Source organism: Frieseomelitta varia, unplaced genomic scaffold (assembly GCF_011392965.1).
Source record: "Frieseomelitta varia isolate USP_RPSP 00005682 unplaced genomic scaffold, Fvar_1.2 scaffold_870, whole genome shotgun sequence".
Lineage (NCBI taxonomy): Eukaryota > Metazoa > Arthropoda > Insecta > Hymenoptera > Apidae > Frieseomelitta > Frieseomelitta varia.
The window spans coordinates 19,870-34,417 of NW_025110668.1; the positions used below are offsets into that span (position 1 = coordinate 19,870).

The 14,548-nt window shown below is 52.0% G+C and overlaps 2 protein-coding genes across 3 annotated transcripts in view; one reads left to right on the top strand and one right to left on the bottom strand.

Moving 5' to 3' along the window:
• The window catches only part of LOC122536754 (protein Wnt-6-like), a 62,051-nt gene that overhangs the window by 9,437 nt on the left and 38,066 nt on the right, over positions 1–14,548 (top strand). The window lies entirely within an intron of this gene.
• Positions 1,139–12,010, bottom strand: LOC122536753 (protein Wnt-10b). The gene is made up of 4 exons (XM_043669388.1): positions 11,404–12,010; positions 7,610–7,863; positions 3,089–3,372; positions 1,139–2,357 (listed from the first exon to the last, which is right to left on the bottom strand). The coding sequence occupies exons 1-4, from the start codon at positions 11,508–11,510 to the stop codon at positions 1,818–1,820; spliced, it is 1,185 nt and encodes a 394-aa protein (XP_043525323.1). The 5' UTR covers positions 11,511–12,010; the 3' UTR covers positions 1,139–1,817.

Sequence of the window (14,548 nt, forward strand, 5' to 3'; positions counted from 1 at the left end):
AAGTGTCGCGTCGTTTTCCCCGCTTCTAATCTCGTTGGCTGGATCGATGCGCCTTGAAAAAGATCTCGCCGAGGGTCGCGCGATAAATTAATGCGCTTTATCGCGGCTTCTTCAGGGTCGTCCTGGCTGGCGTAGTTGTCAAAGGGAGCCGCGTTTAATGCGAGTACGCGTCGCGCCACGCCGATCCGATGCAACGCGACATGACGTATCTTTTTGCAGGGCCGCTCCACGCAAAACCCCCGAACGCTAATCTCGATCGGACAATTTCTCGGGATTTCTCTTCACCCTCGTGATTATCGAGGAAATCGTGGTTGACGTCGCGCGTTCGCGTTCCACGCTGAAAACGAGCCCCGATCGATCAACGGTTTATTTAAAATTGTAATGGTAGCGCTTTGGATTACCGGCTATCGACGTCGCGGGCGTCCACCGACCCGCGGAAAATACGATTATGAAAGTCCTCGTCCGATTTCGGTGCTAATCTAATCGGAATTCTAGCCGCTGGGATATAGATTCCGAGAACCTAACTCTGCCGTCTGCTGCCATTCCACGGGCTTTTCAGCGACTCGATTCGAGTGGATGAGCTTACGATGCTCGATACTGAACGTTTGCGAAAGATAATTGTGCCGGTGTGTAAAAGCGAATAAAGAGAGAGGAGGGTGTTGGGAGGGAGGGCTCTCTTTGATTTCCCGTGGCTGAGAACGAAAAAAAGCCACGAGCTGCCAGTGGATGGAATCGGATCGAAAACGAAAGTCAAGAGCTAGACGATCTATCTCTCTCTCTCTCTCTCTTTCTCTCTCTCTGTGTGTGATGTTTCGTAACGTCGCACCGTTGAAATGCTATGTTCTTTTCGCTCGGTATGTAAGTGGGATTGGCACAGATTTTTCCAAGGTTTTAACACGGGGCAATTTATCGTTCGATCGATGGAAAAGAAGGTCGAACGAATCTATCGGAACAAGGAATAAATGTATCGGAGAGGCTTCGGTCATCTGTAAATATCTGTCCGAAAGAAGTTACGCTCTTTTTCGCGCGCGCGTGAGGGGGTGCTGTTGGTAATCGGCCGCCTATCGACCAGCGATATTCTTTCGCCGTCGACGGGACGTCCGCAAGAAACGAAGACAAATCGGTCCGATTATCGGTCAAAGGAACTCTTTATTGTACACGCATTATTAAATTGTATACAATTATCGCATCCATTCCAAATCTTACACACGCACAAATTGCTTTTCTCTAATAATACTGTGACGGAGGTGTTACAGTTGCTGGTGGATAATTCAAAATTATATCTACTAATTAAATAGAGGCAACGTGATAAATAAATTATTGGCCCGCTTAATCTACCAATTAAATTACGTTGTTCGCGCGATTAAGAACAGTTACTCCATTGTCTCTGCCGCGAATGCGCTCCAAATGCAAATTGTAATTGCCTTTACGCGTTGTTAGAGCGACGCGGTCTCGATAGCGTTACTAAGCGTGAATAATGTACGGTCACCGAGTCCGCCGCGGTGTTAAATCAATCTGTCACAGCTGATCTCCGTATGGCTGACGGCCGATCGCGTATTCAACCGCGAATCGCGCATCTTCTCTGCGTTTTAACTTGAGATCTGGAAAGCTAGCTCGTTCGTGAAACGAACGCGAATCAGCTCGATTCTCATCGTCCTCTTGGGTAATCAAAAAGATAGCGATTTTTAACAACGAGATTCAACGACCGAAGACTCAGAGATTGAATCCGAAATCTCGTTCGTACTTTGATCCGATCTCTAATCCGACGAGTTCCGATTGCCGCGAGGGCTTTCTGAACCGGGTTTTCAAACGTCCGTTCACTTGCAAACAGTGATCCACTCCTCCACGGTACAGTTTTGGCATTGCACGAAGCAACACCAAAGAAACTTGCATCTGCATCGCTCGACGCGTCTCTGTCTCACAACGTTGTAACCTCTGTCGCAGCAGAGGCTGCTGCATCCGTCTCTGCCGGAGCTGGTCTTGTTGCATCTCCGACCGGCGGTCCCTGGAATGTCCGCGCTCGGGTCCCTCTCGCAGAAATTCGGCGACTCTTGGTAGTAAAACAGCTGCTTGGCGAGATCTCGCGGTCTTCTTTTGCGCCCGCCACCGTTTCCGCCGCCGCGGTGTTTCCTCTGCCTCTGGCGATCCGGCCTCCTCCTTCGCGATCCCCTCACTCTGGTTAAAGAGGTCACGCTCCCCACGTTGCTCTGCGCGACCAACACCGCGTTTCGAAAGCGATCCTTGAGCGTTTTCCCGACTATCCGGAAGTCCGGCGCCACTTTCCAGCAGGTCTTGAGCCCGCAGGAACCCGACATACCGTGGCACTTGCAGCGCACTTGCATGTTGCTCGCCACCGCCTGAAATCTCACCGTGATTGGTGTCGTGATCGAATGGATCGAATGGGGCGGGAGAGGAGGGGCGAAAGTTTTTAGACGAGAATTAAACGACGAGAGTCGCGAAAGGAACGAGAAAGGGAGAAAGCACAGACGAAGACGACAACGGTTACGGAACGCGGTTCGGTTCGACCGAGCGCACGCGGAGTGGTCAAGAGTCGCATGAACAGCGGCTGAAGAGAAAAGGGGGGCAATTTCTTTTAAACAAAGAGGTGTCGCGTACAAAACAGTTAATGAGTCTACGACTGGGTGGTCCAGCCCGAGGCTTCGTCTTAATAACGTCGAGGCGAGACCGAGCGTGGAGAGGTGCATGGTGGAGAGGAACGGACTCGGCTGTAGTTCTACTCCTCCTCTCTACCCCTATTCATCGTTTTCTCTCTCTCTCTCTCTCTTTCTCTCATACACACATACGCACGCACACACATACACTCTTTCTTCGCTTCGTTCTCTTTCTTTTCGCGTTGCTCTAGCACCAGCAGGCAAGAATCACCGTTAAAACGCGAAGAATCAGCGGAACCTGATGGAACGAACAAAAATACCGGGAGAAGAAGTATATTGTCACGGAATGAAATATTTATCGCGAGAGAGAGAGAGAGAGAGAGAGAGAGAGAGAGAGAGAGAAAGAGAGAGCAAGGAAGACGAATGACAGAGGACAGAGAGGGAGAACGAAAGGGAAGATTAATCAAACGGCTTACCAAGCGGCCAGCTTGATTGTTGTGGAGATTGACCATCGACTGTATATCCCCGGCTATCTCGCGCGTATCTAGGAACTGTCTCGAGAACTCCATGCCGTAGTCGAGGTTGTGAGAGCAGCCGCCCCACTTCCATTGGGTGCCCCTGTCCTTGCCAGGCGGCTTATCCTTGTAGCTGGACGGGTCGCATCCGCAGGAGAGCAACCGTCCCATGCTGCACGCGCGGGCCACGCTGTGCGCCACCCCAGCTGCGAAGATCGCGAACGCGAACGCGGTCTCCCTGTAACCTGTAACCAGAAACAATTCATTTCTTGACGTTCTCTTCTCTATGCGTCGCTGTTGAACTTCTACACGTGTCAACGTGGAGGAATCAGGTCAACTCAAGATTCGGAGAAATCTTTGAAAGCGTTGTTGCCGCCACGACGTTTCTTCGATCGTCGTACGGTGTTTTTCGCGCACGCAGAGGAGGAAACGAAGAGGGACTGGTTAGCAAATTGTTCACACAGCTCGCGGAACGAGAGTAATATACGCAACGCGACAGCGGCGATCACGTTCGTCGCTTCTCTCGTGAGCGATGAGAAGGAGCGACGAAACAGCGGGACACCGTGGAGCCGAGCTTCCGTAGAAGGAGCTTCGGTAGCGAGTTGGACGGATCGTTGGACGGATCGGCCATCGACAGACAGCCATCAGACGAAGTTCCACACAGTGGTAGATTATTCAGCCGTCCGTCAAAACAAAGCGTGGCCATCAACAGCGGCGGCCGGCGGGCATTCATTGACTGCATGTATAAATGATCTCACGCTGGGGTCGCCGAAGACGCGATGCCAAACTCTGACCACGATTGCCGCGCCTTCCAGCAATCTCGACGTTTTACGCCAATTTTACGCTCGTCTTTCCGCGCGTAACGATCGTTTGATCTCTCTCGGCGAAATTGGACCCGAGAGTCTCGATCGTTTTCTTTGCTCTCGTTCTCGCACGCGTTGCCGTCGCTCGATTCAAGGGGGGGGAAATTGAAGTTGAACGATAAAAGAGAGGAGAGAGGACGGATGAGCCTCGAGGACGGGCGAGAATCTTTCTGGGCAGAATTTGGAAATTCGTCCATCGGCGAACAAAAGGGGTTTAGGTTGGACCCAGTTCGATAAGTAATGCGACGTTAAACGCACTTTTTCTTCGCTACCTCCAAGGCCTCTCTCGTCGTCCGAAGCGTCGCTGGAGTCGGATTGACGGATGGCCGATCGTCAAACCGCAATGGTGGCTGTCAACTTACAAACGATACGACACACGACTGCCGGCGGCTACGGAATACGCGCTCGAAACTGTCCCTTTCTCCACGACTCGTTCGACAATACCCACACATTACTCTGCCCCCTCTTCTCTCAGGTCCAGAAGGAGCCACTCCAATCCGCGAATACCGGGCGGTATTTGCAGTATTCATGAGAACGAGATACCGGGGAGACGCGCTAAAGGCACATTCGAAAAGGATTTGTGGTATTCGTTCTCGACACCCGATGAGCCACTGCGCTGTCGTTACGTCGTCCCCCTCTCGACAAGCTGCCCCTTTTGTTCGTTCCGTTTCGTTCCGTTCCAAGACCATGTTCCGAACGCGACTCGCGTCAAGGCTCAGCCAACAAACTGCGCGTCTCATCTATCCGCGCGCGCGTGTTTTCAACGCGCGGTTCTCTCTAATTTCGCCTCCGTCGCGTCGACGAGCGATTCGTCGTTCGATCGAAGCCGTCGCACCGGAATCGATCGGCCCCCATCACCGTGAAACTTGCCGTTGCGATTTCATTCGGCAGGCGTTCTCCGAACGTCTCCTTTTACCTCGAACGACGTTCGACCGCGTGACGGCGGCAGGGAATCGTCCTGCGAACGACGGATCCGTGGACGAACCGGATCGACCGACAGGACGGATCCGTTTCGGTGAACGAGATCGGACAGCCGGTCGCTCGATTACGTCGCCCTTCGTCGATCGTACGAAACCCTGGCGACGTTAAAGAGTCGACGCCGAGGCGAAGTATAGCAAGCATACGACCAACAGCAGATTCTTTTTTTTTTTTTACCCCCCCTTCCTCGAGAGAGAGAGATCGCTGCTCCGATAGAAACGTTGACGACGAAGAACGATCGAAGGGGGAGGTGAGGAGGAGAGAGGAGAGTCTGCCGATCGAATTCTGCCGCGGCGGAGGATATCACGTGCTTCGTCTCGAAGGATGATAACCTCCTTCGAGTACGGCCGAGAGGAGGACCGGCCTCCTTCCAGTCGAAAGAAAACGAAAACAGCTCTTTATATGGGCTCACGGTAGGAGGGGTGACTGAAAGCTTGCGCTTTATACGGCTATTGGCAGCAACTGTTTTATAATGCAGATAACTGTTGGAGGGCTGCAGCTACTGTAACTGCCGTTGCTGTTGCTTCTGCTTCTGCTTCTGCTTCTGCCTCTGCTTCTGCCTCTGCTTCTGCCTCTGTTTCTGCTTCTGCTTCTGCTTCTGCTTCTGTAGCTCGGTGGTAAGAGGAGCACACACAGGGGACTCGTAATAAATCCTCCGCGGGGAGTTGTACGTCTCTTCTGTCGGACAGTGGAGAAGCCGAGGTGGAAGGAAGAAGGGAACGAGGCTGAGGTGCACAACAGAGGGCCACGTTGCCTCTTTACTCTCTTCGACTGTTGACGCAGGGACCCGGTGACGGATGGCGCGTAGGCCTTACCCTGCTACCCTGTGTCAGGCCCAAATCACTGTTTAGATAACTCAATAGATAGCGTAGCTGGTACGCACGCTCGGTAATGTTTACGGGAGCGTGTGCCTTCTTCTTTTTCGTCGCGTCCGAACGACTTTTACGCTTGTCTTAACCCTTCACCATCACGAACTTTCGACTTGTAGTTTCCTTTCTTTCTTTTTCTTTCCTCCCCCCCCCTTTTTTTTTTTATTTTTCTCGACGATTCCCGCATTTACTAGTTCCTCTGTCGCGATCTAAATCGCACCATGAACTTGTTACGTACATCTCGTACAGATTTAAGACTCTGTACATGGTTCCTACCACGAAGAAATGTACGAAAGTTGGATCTCGTTTCAAGACGTATTTCGCTGTATTTACGATTGTAAATACCGTGGCTGTTCCTGGCGGACGAGCGAACGTCGTGTACCGCGCCTTGTGTGGGCCATCGGGCCCAGAACAAGAGACGGAGACTTCTTCTGGGACAGAGGAGGAGAAAAAACAGGACCGTTTCGTGTACATTTCATAATACATTAAGTCGTTTTGCCGGGGTTTAACGAATACGTGGCAAAAGTGAGACGTGCTGAAGGACAGGACGAGAGAGAGAGAGAGAGAGAGAGAGAGAGAGAGTGTGTGTGTGAGAGGGAGAGGTGGGTGAGTGCAAAGGAGAGAGGCAACACGAGGCAAGCCAGTGTCGAGAAGGGAATGAAAGAAGAAGCAACGAGAGAACCGTGTCTGAGAGATTTAACGATGTGCGTTCTCTTCGAGATACGTAGCCAGCACGAATTTGACACGGTGGATTTCTCGAACGACCGCGGACTCTCTCACCTGGCCACCGATGTCGTTCCTTAAAAACCTGGAACCGTTGGTAATGATGAAGTACGGGCTGTTTCTCGGAAGCTGCTGCCCTCTGACTTCAAAGTCGAACTCGAACGACGATCGACCAGCTCCCTTCGAGCCGGATAATCGGCGGATCCAACCATCGTCGGGTCTTTCTTCGAAAAATCTGTCAACGGAGGCCAACCAACGATCGGAGGAGCGATCGCGTCTTTCGTCGAAACTTTCAAGTAAAGTGAACACGGGGAGTAAACGCGTGTCGATACGCGTTCCGAAGACGTCGTTTTTGAAAGAACTTCGCCGGGGAGGGAAAAAGCCGTGGAATCGACACCTCTTGTTGGCCGGTGGGCAAAAAAAGGTGTACCGATCCACGGAGACAGATAACGAGAAGACAGACGTGGCGGGCACCGAGATCGTGGCTGCGCGGAACGATCTCTTAAGCTTTCAGGTCAGGTGCGCTCGATGTCGCGCTCTCGCGCACTCGTCCGACACGATATATGTTTCCTCTTTCGACGCACGTACGCGCCACGACGAATTTATATGTCACACTGGAATAGGACAGTCGTGGGGCAATCTCTTTTCTTCTCGTCTCAGGCAGGTCTCCTCTCTTGCTCCCGCCTGCGTGGATTTCGGGACAGGTTCTCGGAGCCGTGGCCGCAACTAAGGCACACTACCACCGTATTCTGATTTAAGGAAGCGCGTCCGTCTCTCGCCTACGCCGGTTCGTCGACATCAACGACGTCGTAAAAGATTTCACCTTTTCCTCCCGAGGTTTTCGAGGCTCGATCTGCTGCTCTCCAAGTCAACGGCGCGAGGGGGAGGGAGGGACCGTGCTTCGCCTATGTTCGCGGCCATTGAAACTTTTTCTTTTCTTTTTTTTTTTTTTTTTTTTTTTTTTANTTTTTTTCAAGTCGTGCGACGTTTCGTGCGTCGTCTCGTGTATCGCACGCGCGCTACACAGTTCCGTTTCTTCTCTCTCTTACCTCTCTTAAGGAGAACGCTGCTTTGCTGGGTACGGATTCTAGGCGTCAGCGACGAACAGTTCCACCTGTGCCACATGAATTGATGCTGACACTCGGCTATCGCCATTTGCAGCCCCTTGATCGCAGCCACCGTCACGTCCGGGTTTCTGTTGCACAAGTCGCGCTGCTCCTTCGTCATCCCTGGGATACCGTTGCAGACCACTGCGTTGCCGCTCACCCAGTCGTCCACGGAGTTGCTCATTAAGCAGGTTGCGCTGCAAATCAAACGGAAATTTGCCAATTAAACTCGGGCTCGCGCGGCGGTTGATGGTCGGTTTTTCGTGAAAGCGGCCGTGGGCACGATCGCTTTGAGTGATTCTGCTTCCAGGGAATTTAGCCGAACACATTCCTCCGTGCTTATGGCACGCCGCAATCTCCTTACGATCCCTCGTTTCGCTCTGTGCAACCGTGTTACCACGCGTTACCACCGCCGTTATCGAACCCCCGATCATGAACGCGGCCGCTTTTGGATTCGTCGTTGATTAATCGAGTTCTCCCTTCAAGTAGCCCAAACGTAAAATTATTCTACAAACTGCGCGCTGATACAGCACTCGGACCGAGAAAGAGAGAGAGAGAGAGAGAGAGAGAGAGAGAGAGAGAGAGAGAGAAAGAGAGAAAGAGAGTTGCACACGCGTCCGCTTTGATACTGGCGCGCATCTAGCACGCGTCGTCTGTTTTCCATTAGACAATTTTATGAGGCCGGGGTCAAAGATGCAGATACCTCTCAAAGAGCCAGTCGAAAGAGTGTCTGCTCGTCTTTTTCGTGGCTTGTATCCTCTGTTTCGGTATCGGTCGTCTCGGTTGCTAATCTTTTCTTTTTCAGCCCCCATTCGTCCCCTGTCCTTTCGCATCATCAATCGCGATAACGCCGTTCGTATCTCGAAAGAAGAGCTCTCTCAAGCGCTATCTTAAGCGACAGCTTCTATCTAGCGGTGGAGCGTTACCAAGTAGGCCCGCGGTGTTAATCAAATTTCCAGATGAAAGAGAACGAAGGGTTCGAGAACGAAGAGTCAATCCGCGTGGAAGGATTCGCGATATTTCGCGGAAGATGCAGATCACGGGTTATGCGTTTGCAGCGACGGAAGAAGGGATTTAGAGCCGGTTCATTCGTTGCTGACCGGTCGGAGTGGTCAATTTTTCTTCTTTTGTTTTCTTTTTCTTTCTTCCTTTTTTCTTTCTTTTTTTTTTTTTGCGGAGGATTCTCGGGGTCTTTCGAAGTCTGGAAGGATGTCACGGACGGGTGCAGGATTCTCGGTGGGTCGGTTATCTGCGGGTACAAATTAGTCGACGAGCTTCTCCTAAAGTAAAAGCTGTGTATAGCACCCGCGCGAACGTGGAAAAGAGAGAAAAGAGAGATATAAAGGGATCTGGGAGGACAAAGGAAAAAGGAAGAACGTATCCGGAGGATGCGGACGATGCGGCGAAGGTGGTGATGGTGGTGGTGGTGGTGGTGGTGGTGTGTTGTCGATGGTAAAGGAGAGAAGGTCCTGGCAGCTCGGTTTCTGGCGTAGTGTGGGAAAGGACGGTGGTGGAAGACCGAGATTTTAGGGTCGCAGAGGTTATTGAGGGCTCCCATTACCGATACACCGTTGCATCGCTGTTATCTTTCGCGCTATTGATGATCTACCGAAAGCAGATTAATGATCTTTACTCCTCGAAACAAATTACCAAAGACATCGCGTACCTGTGCCGAGTCTTCCCGTTACACTCTCCTCTCCATTACACCTTTGTTGTTTCTCATTTTTACCCTTCCCCGTTTTTCTTTTCACGTTTTTCTTGTCACACCGAGGAGAATAAATAGGACTTTGAATTTTTATCTCTCGGCTCGTACATACGTGTAAGTACTTCGTATGTGGTGGACGTGTACATATCGAGGAAATGTGTAATAAGGAAGAGAGAGAGAGAGAGAGAGATTAACCTCTCTTTCTCTCAGTTCATATCTTTGGATCGTGTTCTCCGAACTCGTGGGAAATCGTCGAGCAAATCAAAGGTCGAAGACGCGAGAGCGCGTCCTGCATTTTTGCAATGATCCAAGGGGTCGCCGAAGAATCCAAGATGGCGTCGGGGATGCACGTGTTTTATTTAACTTGTTTGCAAGGAAACAGATGAGAAAGAGCGAGAGGAGAGGAAGAGTGTTGGGGAGGGCAGCGAGAGGGAATCACGGAACGGAATTTCGCGTTTAATGGAGGTATATACCCGCGGAGAGAGAACTCGTTACGAGTGACTCGCGAGAATTCCTGCGGCAGATATCGAATCGCTTTGCTTCTCTTATTTTCGCGGGGTCGTGCTTCCTTCTCTCGGTCTCTCGGCATCGCGTCTCTCGCGTGTTCTCGCTCGATTCTCGGCTCGATTCGGAAGCCGCGACGTTGAAGGGACAACGTCGAGATGGTGTATCTAACGTCGAAACGACGTGGACGTGGAAATCGGGCGTGGGCGTGATGTGTTCTGTGTCTCCATGTGCGTGCGTGTGTGTGTGTGTGTGTGTGTCTCGAGTGAAATTGGCGCAACAGGGAGTGACAGGCAGAGGGGTGCTAAGCGGCCGCGTCGCGCAAACTGGTTTATCGACGATTACATCACGGGAATTATTCGCGATGCGGTAATGCAATGTCGTTCCGTAAATACGCTGAGAAGCGCACGCGTACCTATATCTGCGCTGCTCGTGCGTGTCGGTGCACGTACGGCCTTGTTCGCGGATGCTGTTTGTAATTATTTACGAGGAGCGTGGGCACGAAGGAGAATACGCCGCGGACGCAGTGGTCAGACCTACGCCTGCAGGCACTTCTATCTCAAAGACACAACATTGTCACAGATAGTCGAGAATGTTTGTCGTTTCGTGTACCGAGGACGAGAGCGAATCGTATTCTTGGAAGTAACCATCCAAGGAATTTATCGCGGTTCTCGGAACCGTCCTCCGCGTTTAACTCCGCGTCCCGGAAAATGGCCGATTTCCTTCGCTGCTCGGTTAAAGAATGTTGCTCACGCGAAACGAACCGGCCGCCGGGCGCCCCTTTGCTCGAAGAAAGATTCGATTAGAGCGTGCAGGGCGTTCGACACAGTGCCAGCCAGTATCGAGAAGGTATAATGAAGATCGCAGCGGGATCGTCTGTTGTTCGTGGCACGAAGCTGCTTGAAAGAGCCTATTTGCACTTCGTCATTGTGCACTCTGCTTCGGGAACCGTCGAGCGCGGCCGTCGTCGAGGCCGTAGCGTTTCGAGAGTTTTGCAGATTTTTCCGTAACAGGTGGAAAGACGGACGAGCGCAGACGAAAGAACCAAACCGAAGAAATCGCGGCTTGCCACTGGGTTCGCCAATTTTTCCCAGTCGAATCATCTGTTGGATCTGTCGTTCTCCCTCGTTCCTCGATTCCCATTTCCTTTCTTTTTTTCCTTCGAGATTTTCGTCGTAATTTTCATCACGGTCGTTTCTCCTTTGTTCTCCGTGCCTCTGAGACAAAGATCACCCGTGGAGCGAACGATTTGCACCAGTGCTCAACGCCCGACTTATTTTACTTAGCGATATACGATGATCGCGCGGCTCGATCATCTAAAATAAACAAATATTTCTCGTTCGATGGTCAAGACTCAACAAGACACAACGTGACGCGATATCGGACGTAAATGATTTCGTTCGCGAGTCGGACACGCTGTACGATTGATACAATAACAAATCGTGGAGGATAAGATAAAGCGAAGGATGATTCTCTCGCCTCTGTAAGGAGGAGTATTCTCTGTGCAGAAATATACGTGGGTACTTACCGACGATTCTCGAAGAGAATCAGCAACAGGGCAATGGTGGGTCCGATCCTAATGGCGATTCTAGACGGTGGCCCTTCGCAGACGCGTCCTGATCGAGAAGGAGGCATCCTGTCATCGCCCCGAGGACGTTCTCTTATTCTTTGCGCGGTTTGCCCACTTTAAAAGAGTCGAGTGCGACCCCTCGTCCAAGGCTGCACACCCCTAGCACCCGAACGGAAGGACCCCTCGCTCGAGAGACGATCCGCCGTCTCTCTTTCCTTCTTTCTTTCTTCCTTTCTCTCTATGTGTTTCTGTACGGTTTTTTTCCCGAATCCCTCTCCTACTCTTCGTCTCTCGTCTCTGGCGCGGTGCCTGTGATCAGCAGCCTGGCACGCGTCGAGGACTCCTCCTCGCCCCGGGCACCGGCGCTTCTGCTTTGACGTTCAGTACGATTCGAGAGCTTCCAGTTTCGCCGCTTCGAGGGGTTGCTCCGAAAACTACCCCGTGACAATATCCTCGATGACGATCGAACGGTTCGTCGACCGACCACCGTAGATTTTCACCCCGTTCTTTTCGTTTCTTCCTTTTCCTTCTCTCTCTCTCTCTCTCTCTCTCTCTCTCTCTCTCTCTCCCCCTTCCTTTCCCTCTGTCTTTCTTTCTCTTCTTTCTACCCTTCTTTCTCGCTGTTCTCTCTATGCCTTCAGATTCTTTATTACCGGAAGTAGCTAGCTAACTAACTAGCTCAGCTGGATACTCGATCACCTTTGGTCTTCCTCCTTCTCGTCTTTGGGGAAAAATACTGTTGGTATCAGAGTCGGAGCACGGGAAGAGTACGTTCTCTGCTCGTCTCTCGAGCTACTTTTTCGGGCGAGTTCTCGTTCTTCCACGACACACTGACACTACGCTAACGGCCGTCGCGAACGTAACACCAATACGTCGTCGCGATTGAACATGTTTCGCGCAACTCCTTTTTTCCGCGATCGATTCGATCCTCCTCAGGTATCTCACATCCCACGAAACGAGAGAACACTTCCGGACTCGAAAAACTGTTTATCCTCGGCCGACGACGTGAACGCGCGTCGCGACACCCTTGTTCGCCAAGCTCGTTGCTGGGTATTGTGGCATTCTGCTCGTGGTTCCTGCACCCTCCGTAACGTCGAGCACCGATCGGTGGCGTGGATCCGCGTTTCCTCGTGATGGTTTCTGCTCTCTTTCTCTCTCTCTCTCTCTCTCCCCCTCCCTCTCTCCTTTCTCTCTTTCTCTTTCCCTCTTTCTCTTTCTCGATTTTCTACTCGGTGTTCGTCGCGGATTTCTCAAACGGTGGACGAAAGACGCTGGAACGTGTCGAAGAAAAAGAAGAAGGTCGACGATGGTTTGGTACTTCCGGTGTGTGCGCGCGTTCACGGCGAAGTGTCAAGCTCAAATAAAAGAAAAGTCGCCCTCCGGGATCTCTTACTCCTCCCACGCACACATCCCCCTCCTTCGACTTGTGTTCCTCTTCCACCGTTGGTCTGGTTCGATCTCTCTTTCTCTTTCTCTTTCTCGCGCGCGTACCACCACGGCTATCCTTTCGTCCGTGCAAACAGTCGAATAGCAAACTTCCCGTGGTCGCGTTACGCAACGAAACCGGCGACGATGGCGACGAGAACGAATGCAACGACGACGACAACGACGAGGACAATGACAATGACAATGACAATGACGACGACGCCGAGCACGATAACGAGCGCGCGCGTGTGTCGTTCAACGACGATCGGCCGTCGCGTCGCGCTATGTCCCGTGGTGATGGAACGTTCCTTCGACGGTGGTGCTCCTTCGAATCGGAGAAACGATCGCCGGCGCGTGAGTCAACGCAAAAAAAGAGTGGCGAGGTCGAGTGGAGCCGAGAAAAAAAAAAAAAAGAGAAACGAAAAGGGGTGGAAAGAGCGGCGGAAGGACGGTGGTATGCGATAAAAGGGAGATGGGGGAAAAAAGAAAGTGTTGGCCAGGACCGCGCGAACACGGCTGACACGGAGAAGAAGGGAAGAAGAGCGTCGTCGGGAAAAGAGTGAAAACGACGAAGGGTGAATCCTCGGGTGATTGAGGGAGAAGAGAGGGAGAAAGGCTGCCCGATAAGCGGAGACCGAGCCGCGTTTGACGAGCGTGATGGCCGAAGAAGATTCGCGAGAAAGAGACCACGCAGGACCACGCACTCTCGTTGTCGCTGTGTTCCTGCGTTCGTTATCCCGACACGCTACTGCGAGCCGAAGAAGAGATGGACAGAATCTGATGATTCCACCTCCGTTCAAGCCCGACGAGGAGCTGTCAGGGAGATCGGTCTGTCTATGATGAACTCGGTGCGCAGTGCGCGACTACGGGGGCCCTCCTCGCCCTCCCATAGGGAGAGAAAGGAGCGATAGGGAGCGGTGAGCACGAAGAAACCAACTACCCCCCCACCATAGCCACCACCATCTAGACACGACCACCACTACCGTCGGCCACCACCCTGAGATTCAACACGAAAGAGAAAGAGAGAAAGAGAGAGACAAGGACGCACGATCGCAAGTGAAACTACCAACGGAGATGGAAGGACCGCCGCGAGACCGGTGAGGCACCGAGATCGACAGAGACGAACCGAGATGTAGCACGGAGCTAACCAAGAGACGAACGGAGAGCCCAGAGAAAAAGAAATAGAAAGAGGCCAGAGGAGAGATGAAGAGAGAGAGATGGTCAAACGGAGGAGAGTCCGTAGGCTGCTTCTGCATCTCCCTCTTTTTTCTCCCACTTCTGATCATCTCTTTCTCTCTGATTCTCTCCAGATTTTTCTTCTCTCTTCCTTCCACTCCCCCCCCCCCCTCTCTCTCTCTCTGTGTCTGTCTGTCTGTCTGTCTGTCTGTCTTGTCCTCTTTCCCGAACGCAATTGCCTGAAAACGTCTCTTCGCGGACCAACAGGTATTTCGATCCGATTGTTTTGCACCTTACTATTTCCTTTCTCTCTCTTTCTCTTTTTCGCCCAAGGGAACGTTGCTGTTCCGCGAGATCGATCGTTAAAATCGTTCCATCGCGGTGATTCACGGCGCGACGATTCATCTCCGAACGTTCATTCGGATCGAAAATTACGGGCGATCGGACGAGCCGTCGCCGCGCGAGAGGACGGAAGAAGAAGGAGAAAGAGCGGAAGAAAGGA